We start from the raw sequence: 11,364 nt of genomic DNA, 5'->3' as shown, positions 1-11,364 counted from the left end.
TCTGTACCCACGGACCACCCCTTTTTAATCTCCTCTTACCTTTTTGCTTTTATGGGAGTAGGAAAAAATTGGAATGTAGTTGCTGACCCTCTTTTCTGTCCCTCAAACTCCCCACTATCCCCAACGCGCCCCCCACCCCCCACACAAAAAAAAAAATAAAAGGTTAATTTCACTTAAAACTCTTGAATCTCTACCCGATTTGATTAAGTTTTCCGAATTTTAAATTTTCTCAATTTAATCTTCTGAACTTTCAATTGCTCTCAATTTAAACTCTTCCATCAAATTTAGGGTTTAGAAATACCCAAAAATGGCAAAATATCCTTAATTTTCTTTTCTTTTCTTTTTTTAATAAAAAAAAAGTTTTGAAATTAAAGGTAAGGTTGAAATTTTATAAAAAAATTAGGAGCATAAACGTCGTGATTTTTAAAATCTGATGGAGTGGTCCAAATTAATTGCAATTAAAATTTTAAGGGACTAAATTGAGAAATTTTAGAGTTTGGAGAGAGTTTGTCAAATCGAATAAAAGTCAGGAGTAAAAAAAAAATAATAATAAAATAAAAAAAATAAGGCCCCCCACCATCCTACCCTATCTTCGCTTTTATTGCTTTTATTGTGATTAGATTTAGATGTGATGGGTTTGTGTTGGTTCAATGGCTGTGATAAGATGTCTAATGGGCTTATGTGGCTTAAATGGTTGTGAACAATGTGAGGTTTAAGATTCTGTATTTTTTTTTTTTTTTGGTAAGGTTTATGATTCGCGTCAGAGCTATGCTTTAGAAAATTTGACCAGGAAGCCATTTTATCTTCTCAAAAAATTCGAGTTTAGCCTGCATGAGTCATGACCATGATAATTGTGAAACAAAATCCAGAGTCGCTTCCTAATGCTAAATCTTTGGTGTGTGCTAGGCGATGGTGGTTCCAGCAAAGGCTGTCATGTTTTTTGTTGGAATTTCTCGAAGTAAAGAAAACGGTCATGCGCTCAACACCACACTGTTTAGTAAAAACCTGGATGAGGGTAGTTGCATCAAGTCTTGTACACAAGCTGGATGATGTTGTTTCATTTTTATACCAAGAAATAAGTCTTGCTATTATGACTTTCGTTCTGCTAGAAATCCTGCACTTTTCCGGACCATGGGGTTTCGAGAGGTTATGTTGAGCTTACAATTGATATTTACAAGAATTACAGTTTTTGAACAATGCTATGATTCTTTCTTTCTTTTTTTTCTGAGCAAATAAAGAAAGGATTACAGGAATTAAAACACCAAAAAAGAGGTAAGCTCCCCAACAAGGCAACAACAGACCCAATCACAATGCTCTGATTCAATATCGTTCCCATGTAGCCCATAAACAAATCAAATTCTGCAGTGAAGTGGTCTGTAGTACGTAACTTTACAGTATGTTGAGGGGATTTATCCCGCTGACACCAACAATGCCAACCCGTAGGATTTCCTGAGGGAAAGTGTGTGCAGTTGCTGAAAAACATATCTATTATGGAAACGGAAAAAATAATAATAAGAATAAGAATAATTAATTAATTAATTAACACCAAAATCAAGATCAACGATAGTCCGGTCTATGAAATTGCCATCCATCATGGCATCCCATTTCACAGCCATCCAAACACAGAGTCAGCCATCGTCGCAACTTGCAAATTTCAGTTAAAACAGCATTTCCTTTACTAGTCAAACGCGTGTGCCCAATACCAAGCCAATGTAATCCAGGGAATGAAGGCTTCCTCAGTGACCTCATTGATTCAACAGACAAGCCAGTGCAATTGAAAAGATCAAGCCTCCGAAGTAGTTTACCTCCATCTCGGAACCTTCTCTTCATAGCTAAAGCTTCCACGGACGAATCAGTCACATTAAAGCAATACCTAATACATAACTCGGTAATGCCTATACCAGCCTTAGAAATTGTAAGTATTGCTTTATCTGATATTCCTGGCATGTGTCCTAAATCCAGGGCTGACAATGATTTGCTCATTGTCCCTCCACCATGGAGCAAAAGAGAGAGTCCTTCATCAGTTACCCTCTTGCAGCCTCTTAGACACAAATGTGTGATCGGTGGACTGCCCTGACCAAGAACAGATAAACCATAGTTGGTAACGTCAGCTCCCGATAGATTCACTGAAGTCAATCTATGAAGACAGGAAATGGAGCTCAGGCAGGAATCTGCTATACTCTTGCAGCCACATAGGTCAAGCACCTCCAAGCTCCTACAACAAGCTAGTTTTTTCACAGTTTCGCTGGTTATAAGACTGCATGAAAACAATCTCACCTCAACAAGGGAACAAGGGACCCCAGCAAGATTGTGAAAGGCCAAGTCTGACAAAAATAAGGCATTACGGACTTCAAATTTCTTCAACCGCTGGCAGGAGTGTAGAATTGATGCAAAGCCAGCATCACTAACTCTAGAGAACCCACAAAGTCTCACTGACTCTAGACCTTTGCAGCCCTCAGAAAGGAGAAACATGCCCATATCATTTATTCTTTTGAATGACACTTGGTGATTTCGTCTACTACGTATAAGTGAGAGACTTGTTAAACGATGACAAGAGCCCAAGGACTGAAGCCCATTGTTGGTCAAGTCGCGGTGCAGTAATGGCTCCTTATGTGGTCTGTCTTCAAGATCCAGCTCTATCAAAAGAGGAAGAGATCTGGTGATCAAAATGAATAGCTCATCGGAAATAATATCTAAGACCAGTGACAAGCACTGCAATGGAAAACCCGCTGTTATTGGAGAGAAGGTGATGCAAAAATCAGCCGTCTCAGAAAAAGTCCTATCAACTTGAAGTTTGCTTATTAGCTGGATCCCATCCTGCTCAAGCACTGGGTGTAACGTCAGGATTCTGAGAGTTTTGGGCAGGAAGAATTGAACAGACTGGAAAGCACTTGCATCAACATCTGTTCCTCGAATCTTTAGACAGAGTGACTGAACCAGTATAAAAGAGACTTCAATTCTTTTAGTCAAACATGGTTGAGCTGACAAACATACTTCGCCAAGCGCAAGTCAATATTTTGAAAGAGCATCGATGGAGAAGTAAAGTAGCTATCTAAAGAAAAGGGTTGGGTCACTTTATCTTACCTCCAAATACAAGCACCCACTAAGCATCCGGGCAAGGTTACTCTTGAATACTTCAGCTGATTCCTGCTCTACCAATTCCAGCATAAGCACCCTGACATGAAACATGGGACACACAAAATATAATTTAGAGAATTACAATGCTTCAGGTGTTAGCACTTAGATGGTTTGATACTGCAGTTAAAAACTGTGTCAAATGAGATGTGCTAATAGAATAAAGAATAACAAGCAAATAGCCATAGTCTTTGCCTGGGAGCCTGTTCTCCATAACGTCAATATGTTTCTAATCTATGTCCTCAAAGCACATACATAATTCCAAAAATTGTCTTCAATAACTGGTTTCAGACATAATTGACTACTCATACGCCACAGAAACTATCCAAAGTCTAAAGGAGCAGTGACTTGCATGGGGAATTGAGTGTAGAAAAATCTCATTTCAGCATCAAATTCTGAACAGAAATAATCGTTTTTGTACTTACTAAACAAATTCACATTTAGTAAAGCATCTCTCGTGGCAACTTTTAAACCTGATTCCTTTTATAAGTGTTAAAACTCCTTCAGTAAGTAAATTTTGTCAATATGGGGATAAGTAGGGGTTGTTTAGATAAAATAAACTCCTATTCTTTTTTAGGATTTGTTAAGATGTTCATAGCTTCACTACAGGTTCCAAGGCAAAGGCATTGGTCAGATCTGTACCAAAATTTGTCAGAATTGGCGACTTGTTTTCATCAACCTTACCGTGGGCCCCACAGCAGTATGGCATCCCATATTGTTGACTTGTTACCATCTCTAATGATCGTTCTAACGACAAGTGGGTCCTTGATACTGCTTGTACATTTCATATGTCCCCTAAAAGGGATTGGTTTACTACCTATGATTCAGTCAATGGTGGTTCAGTCTTGATGGAAAATAATGTCGCCTGCAAGATTGTTGGTATTGGTACAATCAGAATTAGGATGCATGATGGGATTGTGAGGACTTTGACGAATGTTCGACATATACCAGATTTGAAGAAAATCTTATTTCATTGGGCACTTTAGACTCCCTTGAATACAAGTATTCCGGTGTAGGTGGAGTCATTCGGGTTAGCAAAGGCTCATTGGTTATAATGAAAGGTAACAAGGTTGATGGCCTCTACTTTCTTCAAGGTAGTACGATAACAGGTTCAGCTACTGTGTCTTCCTCAAATGATCCAGATTCAGACACTACCCGGTTATGGCATATAAGGTTGGGTCATATGAGTGAGAGGGGTATGACAATCCTGAGCAAACGAGGTTTGCTTTGTGACCAGAAAACAGGATCTCTTGACTTTTGTGAGCATTGTGTGTTCGGGAAACAGTGCAGAGTCAAGTTCAGTACAGGCATCCACAGAACAAATGGTACATTGGATTATATCCATTCAGATCTATGGGGTCCCTCTCAGGTTCCATCAAAGGGTGGTGCTCGATACTTTGTTACATTTATTGATGATTATTCGAGAAAAGTCTGGGTGTATTTTTTGAAGAAGAAAAGTGATGTGTTTGTCACTTTCAAGCAATGGAAGACATTAATTGAGAATCAGACTGGGAAGAAAATCAAGCGACTCAGAACAGACAACGGCATGGAATTTTGTGGTGGTGAATTTAATAAATTCTGCAAGAATGAAGGCATCGCTAGATATCGCACAGTTAGTCATACTCCACAGCAAAATGGGGTAGCTGAGCGGATGAATAGGACTCTCTTGGAGAGAGCGCGTTGCTTACTTCCAAATGCCGGGTTGTCTAGAGATTTTTGGGCTGAGGCAGTCAATACTGCTTGCTATTTGGTCAACCGTTCTCCATCAACAGCCATTGATTGTAAAACTCCTTATGAGGTATGGTCTGGTACTCCTGCTGATTATTCATTTTTAAAAACTTTTGGTTGTCCTACTTATTGTCATGTGAATGATGGTAAGCTTAAGCCTAGGTCAAAGAAAAGTATATTTCTAGGCTATGCGGATGGGGTGAAGGGATATAGATTGTGGTGCTCTGATCCTAAATCACCTAAGTTTATAGTCAGTAGAGATGTTGTATTTGATGAATCTGCCATGCTTCATCCGAGAAAGGAGTCTATTGTTTCTGCAGGAAAGGAGCAGGGTTCTAGCAAGGAGGTGGAGGCTTCACAGAGGGTGCGAGATAACACTCAAGATCAGCCTGTTACAAATGTTCATGATTCCAGTTCTGATGATGATGATCCACAAGAAGAGCAAGAGACCAGTATTGCGGCTGGTAGACAAAGGAGGCAGATTAGGCCACCTCAGAGATATGGCTATGCAGATTTGGTAGCATATGCACTTACTGTGATAGAGGACACTGCAGTCCAGGAGCCTTCCACTTACTCAGAAGCTGTTATAAGTAGTGAGTCTGCTCAATGGGTTGTTGCCATGAATGAGGAGATTAAGTCTCTCCATAAGAACCAAACATGGGAATTGGTGAAATTGCCTAAAGGCGCTAAAACTGTTGGTTGCAAATGGATCTTCAAGAAAAAGGAAAGAATCCCAGGTGTTGAAGATGCAAGGTTCAAGGCAAGTTTGGTAGCAAAGGGCTATAGTCAACGAGAAGGTATGGACTTCAATGAAGTTTTCTCTCCTGTTGTGAGACATAGTTTTATTCGTGTTTTGCTCATGGTTGCTTTAAATGATTTGGAACTTGAGCAACTTGATGTGAAAACTGCATTTCTGCATGGTGAGCTTGAGGAAACCATTTACATGCATCAGCCAGAAGGGTTCATTGCTGAAGGTAAAGAAGATCATGTTTGTCAGTTGAGGAGGTCGTTGTATGGTTTAAAACAATCTCCAAGACAGTGGTACAAGCGCTTTGACAGCTTTATGATCGGACATGGTTACACAAGAAGTAGCTATGACAGCTGTGTGTATTACAGGCAATTGTCTGATGGTTCTTTTGTTTATTTGTTACTCTATGTGGATGACATGCTTATTGCTGCTAAAAGCATGTTGGAGATTAAGAGATTGAAATCTATGTTGAGTGATGAATTTGAAATGAAGGATTTGGGTGCTGCGAAGAAAATCCTTGGTATGGAGATTCACAGGGATAGAAAAGCAGGAAAGTTGTACTTGTCACAGAAAAAGTACATTGAGAAAGTACTTGAACGCTTTGGTATGCATAATTCTAAACCAGTGAATACTCCACTTGCAGCTCATTTCAGACTTTCAGCAGCGTCAGCGCCACAGAGTGAGGAGGAGGAGCAGTTCATGTCGCGTGTTCCTTACTCCAGTGCAGTTGGAAGCATCATGTATGCTATGGTGTGCACTCGTCCAGATATTTCACAGGCAGTCAGTGTTGTTAGTCGCTACATGGCGAATCCGTGCAAGGCTCACTGGCAGGCAGTGAAATGGATACTCCATTATTTACAGGGTACTACAGATGTTGGCTTAGTCTATGATAGAGGCAGTGATATCAGTTCCAGTGTCATTGGTTATGTTGATTCAGATTATGCTGGTGATTTGGATAAAAGAAGATCTCTGACAGGTTTTGTTTTCACTCTCTCGGGGTGTGCCATTAGTTGGAAAGCGACTTTACAGTCGACGATTGCTTTGTCCACTACAGAGGCAGAGTATATGGCAGCACCAGAGGCAGGGAAAGAAGCAATTTGGCTCAGAGGTTTGGTCAGTGATCTGGGTTTGCAGCAGGATGAGACTGTTGTATTTTGTGATAGCTAGAGCGCAATACATTTGACCAAAAATCAAATGTATCATGAGAGGACCAAACACATTGATGTCAGATATCACTTTCTTCGGGAGATCGTGACACAAGGTGATATCATAGTGAAGAAAATTGTTACGGCGGAAAATCCAGCAGACATGTTGACTAAGCCACTTCCGATCCTCAAGTTTAAGCATTGCTTGGGCTTGATTGGTGTTTGTAGTTTGTAATTACCCTTAGGGGTGTTGGAGGAGACGTCTTGAGGAGATTTGAGTTGAAGACTTGATGAAATTCAAGTCAAGGTGGAGATTTGTCAGAATTGGTGACTTGTTTTCATCAACCTTACCGTGGGCCCCACAGCAATATGGCATCCCATATTGTTGACTTGTGCTTTCTCTCTCACACGTGCATTTGGCCTCTCCATCTATTGAGCTTCTTCTAGAAGCTTTGAGAAAATGCCTTCATTCTTTTATTTATTGAGCCATTTGGTCATCAAAGAAGAGGAGAGGCAGCAGCTTTAGAGGAATAGAGAAAAGAAGAAAAGCTTGCCGAGAGAGAGAGACTTTTGTTGTAGAGAGAAGAAGAAATACACCATTTGTCTTCAATTTGATCTCACATTTGTAATGCTGAAAAGCTAAGAGAATTTTAGAGAATATTTTCTCTTTTGTATTTAATTCTCTTTTGAGTGAAATTGGGGTGTATTGGGGCTTTTGGGTTTGAGTGGTTTTGTTTGTACTACTCTTTGTACTCCACTTTTTGTTAGTAAATTTCTCCTGGATCGTCTCCGCCAGTAGATGTAGGCTTGTTAAGCCGAACCACTTAAATCTTGGTGTCTTGTGTGGTTGTGTTATTTTTCTATTCTGCACTTTTCTACTTCTTTGGTGATCTTGGAATTTGCATTTGTCACAACAGCTATCAAGGCATAGGAATGGAGGGATGGGCCTAAAACTATACTAGAAGTAGGAGCAACTTCCAACAGGAATAGAAGCAATGGTAACCAGTAGAATACCAGTCAATTGAACCGCTCATTTCCTGAGAACTATTAAGTTGGATTTTATCTAATTCAACGATGAAGATCCAAGAAGTTGGTTATGTTGAGCCGAGCAATTCTTTCAATATCATGGCACACCAACCAAAGAAAGAGTAGCACTCGAATCATTCCATGTGGTATCAATTGCTACGGCAAGAGGCAAGAGGAATGTCTTTTTAATATATATAAGTAAATCAATTTTATCAAAAGCACAAAGGGACACAACCCAAGAACACATGGATTATACAAGAAACACCCACTTAGAGAGAGGAAGAAGAACACAAATCCAAAAATTCTAGGAAATTAGAAAAGTGAGCACTGTTGGTAGCAACCATCCGCCCATGAAGCGTTTTGAACATTATATTTTTCAACTCTACCACTCTTCTCTCACAATCTTCAAAGTTTCGGGAATTACATTCTCTCTATAAACACCACATCATGCAATGGGGAGTCATCCTCCATGCTTCTAAATTACAATGACTACGAATTTGGCCTCTCAAACTAGCTAATAGCTCCGCCACCCATAAGGGCATTACCCAAAAAAGTAGCAACTTCGCAATGGAGCAAAAAATGAACAATGGATTTCCCTGCTCTTCCTACACATGCAACACCAATCAATTACTATGACTTTCTTTTTCTTAGATGATCTAAGGTCAAGATTCTCCCTAAGAACTGCTATCCAAACAAAAAGCTTGTCTCATAGCCACCTTATTTCTCCAAATGTTCTTCCATGGGAAAGCAAGGGGGGAGGGGGAGGTTAAGCACATTATAATAAAATCCAACCTCGAATGTGCCAACAGATCCTATCCTTGCCTCTCTGATTCAGCCTGATAGAGTACAAGAGACTGAAGAATAAGGTGACTATCTCCATCTCCCAATCATGCACGGATCTGATGAATGTAATATTCCGCTGATCATTCGAAAATAGCATATGGTTTGCCACTAAGGCCTCCTTAAAACGGACAAATACTAAACAAAATTGGGAACGTTTCCTTCAAGATCTGATCTCCGCACCATACGTCATGCTAAAACCGACCTATCTCTCACCTCAAATCTCACGAATCTAGAGAAATCCCCCCATCCCCTCCTAATGTTTTTCCACACCCCACACATAGGACATGTACACCTCATTGGAGCACCACCAAGGGCAGTAGGTCTCAATGTGATAGGAACTCCATTACTCTAAAGGGGAGATTTGTCCCCTCGAGTAGGCTCTTGAAAGTTGAGGGTCCAGCTGCCATTGACTATCTTTACCATGACGTCGAATTGAGCCCAGAGGTCCTTGAGGCGAGCATCAACCCAACTGCCTACCTCATGGGGTCCCATCCCCCGGAGTTGGGACAGGTGGGACTCTCCCTTAACCCTCGTACTGCTCTAACAATCACCACCCTCTGCTTCTTCTTCATGACATCGAGAGAGCAGTGGTTCCTAGTTGTGGACTGATGCATGGTTGTGTCAGTTGAGTCATTACCTCAGCTCGTGGTTTTGCTTAAGGATAGGAGAAAATACACTTTACCCCCTAAACTATCCATCCATTTGCACTTTTAACCTCAATGTTTAAAAAGTAACACTTTAACCCCTCCAAAGTATCTAACATTGACACTTGAACCCCATGAAGTACACTTTACCCCCTGAAAAGTGCATTTCAGGGGGGAGGGGGTAAAGTGTCAACTCAAAATACTTCAAGAGAGTAAAGTGTACTTCATGGGAATCAAATGTCAATGTTGGATACTTTTAGGGGTAAAGTGTCACTTTTTAAACATTGGGGTTGAAAATAAAAATGGGTGGATAGTTCGGAGGGGTAAAGTGTATTTTCCCCTAAAGGATAAGATCCATGTTTCAGGCAAGGTTCTGCAGCTGTGTTTCAAGTGCAGTGAATCTCTAGTTCTGGGTGGTGTGAGGGTTGTTTGGTTGCAGTTTTACTGGCGTGTGGAGGTGCCGACATTATCGACTCGGTTACACGACATGGGCCTTTTGTCTAGGGATATAGCAAGTACTTGTCATTTCCTACAAACACCGTCAACTGTTTATAAAGTTGATTGTGCGCCAATAGGCAATCAAGGAGACTTGCAAAGACAGGAAATAGGCAATGGTGACTTGTCGGAGGTACCGGCAAGAAACACTTTGATACCTAAGTCAACAGGGATTCTTGAGAGGAATGGAAAGCTATAAAATTGGGAAGGGCTTAAGAATTTACCATCTACGGTAGACTCCTATTTATAGGGAATGGGGTGTAGCAACTTGGGCCACGTGGCATCATTTGATTGGAAAACACACTATCGGTACAATTGCTCTCCCCTAGGCATTCAATATCCTGTCAGTACGGACTGCCCTGTTTGGATGTATGATATCTCCGGTGCGAACTGTCACATCTGGGTGTGTGGCAGACTAGATTGTCCTAACACAGGTAGTGGCCGACAAACATTTCTCTCAACACAGTCGTCAGAAAGGTCCTATTGTTTGTCGTAATGGGCAGTTGTCGACAGTCCCCTTGTAAAACATCTGGCGGGCTAGAGACCGTAGGTCAGTGACTTCCCTGGAGGAAGGGGCTAACCCACCGGTACTGGTCCTCGCCAGCCGACAGGTGTAGCCTAACTGAAGGGTAAATGGGCCTTGCTTGGCCTGGGAGCCGATGGGGCCTGATGTAGACCTTGGTAAATGGTATCACAAATGATAAAAGAAGGCATTGCCTGATTTAATCATCCATTTATTTGAGAACCGAAATTCTTTTATTATTTTTTGGGCAAGTGAACTAAAATCTTAAGAAGCACATGCGCATAATTACATTGCACTTTTTCTTTTTTCTTTTTTTGTAAGTTAATTACATTGCACTTGAGAGGCCTAGTGATGTGCAAAAGCAAAAGTATGAGAGCAAAGAACATGAGAATTGATACAAAAGTGAAGTTGGGGTGAAACCTCAGATTGGGGCAGCTTTTCCCGATGGAAGCAAGAAGTTGATATGAGAGCAAAGTGCAGCTGAGAAAATTCAGCTCCTGGAGCTGCGGACCGAGGAATCCCCCCAGAGACGAATCATCAAGGCGGAGGCAATTGAGGGTGAGGCTCTTAAGGCCGCTGCACCTGCAAAGAATGTGAGCCAGAGTCTGGGCATCCGGAGAAAATGCCTGCCATTACAAACAAATTATAGTCATTCACAAATTGGGAGGTTTAAACTCTTGAGAGAGAGAGAGAGAGAGAGAGAGAGAGATACGGATAGATGGAGAGAGGAGAGTAAGGGAAGGGCTTGTGAGACGGAGAAGCGGAGAGCTCTGCTGACACATGCCACCGAGCAAAGCGTCTCCGTGTCCAACTTCAGGAGCACCTCCTTTACCATTACACCGCTTGGAATTGCCTCCAAATCCATCTTCCTCCGCTTCTTCCGTAGCTCTTCTTCTGCTATGCCTACGAAGTTTTTCCTTTTCTGCGAGTCTTCTTTAGGGGCCTTTCTGGTTTATTACCAGCCCACTTTACGGATACAATGGGCCATTGCTATGGGCTCCGCCCAAGACCAAGAGCAAGCTCTCTCTCGTTAGTACCCCTCAGTTAGGGGTACTAACTATTTTTGATTAAAACAGA

General features: G+C 41.3%; 1 protein-coding gene across 1 annotated transcript; it reads right to left on the bottom strand.

Annotated features, from left to right (window-relative positions):
* Window positions 1–1,486: 1,486 nt before the first annotated feature.
* Window positions 1,487–11,195, bottom strand: LOC132174803 (F-box protein At-B). Its single transcript, XM_059586484.1, has 4 exons — window positions 11,000–11,195; window positions 10,708–10,913; window positions 3,085–3,175; window positions 1,487–2,931 (listed from the first exon to the last, which is right to left on the bottom strand). Exons 1-4 carry the CDS (start codon window positions 11,150–11,152, stop codon window positions 1,558–1,560), a joined length of 1,824 nt encoding a protein of 607 aa, XP_059442467.1. The 5' UTR covers window positions 11,153–11,195; the 3' UTR covers window positions 1,487–1,557.
* Window positions 11,196–11,364: the final 169 nt, after the last annotated feature.

Source organism: Corylus avellana, chromosome ca3 (assembly GCF_901000735.1).
Source record: "Corylus avellana chromosome ca3, CavTom2PMs-1.0".
Lineage (NCBI taxonomy): Eukaryota > Viridiplantae > Streptophyta > Magnoliopsida > Fagales > Betulaceae > Corylus > Corylus avellana.
The sequence above is the reverse complement of the archived record's forward strand: the minus strand, read 5'-3'. Positions and strand labels throughout refer to the sequence as shown.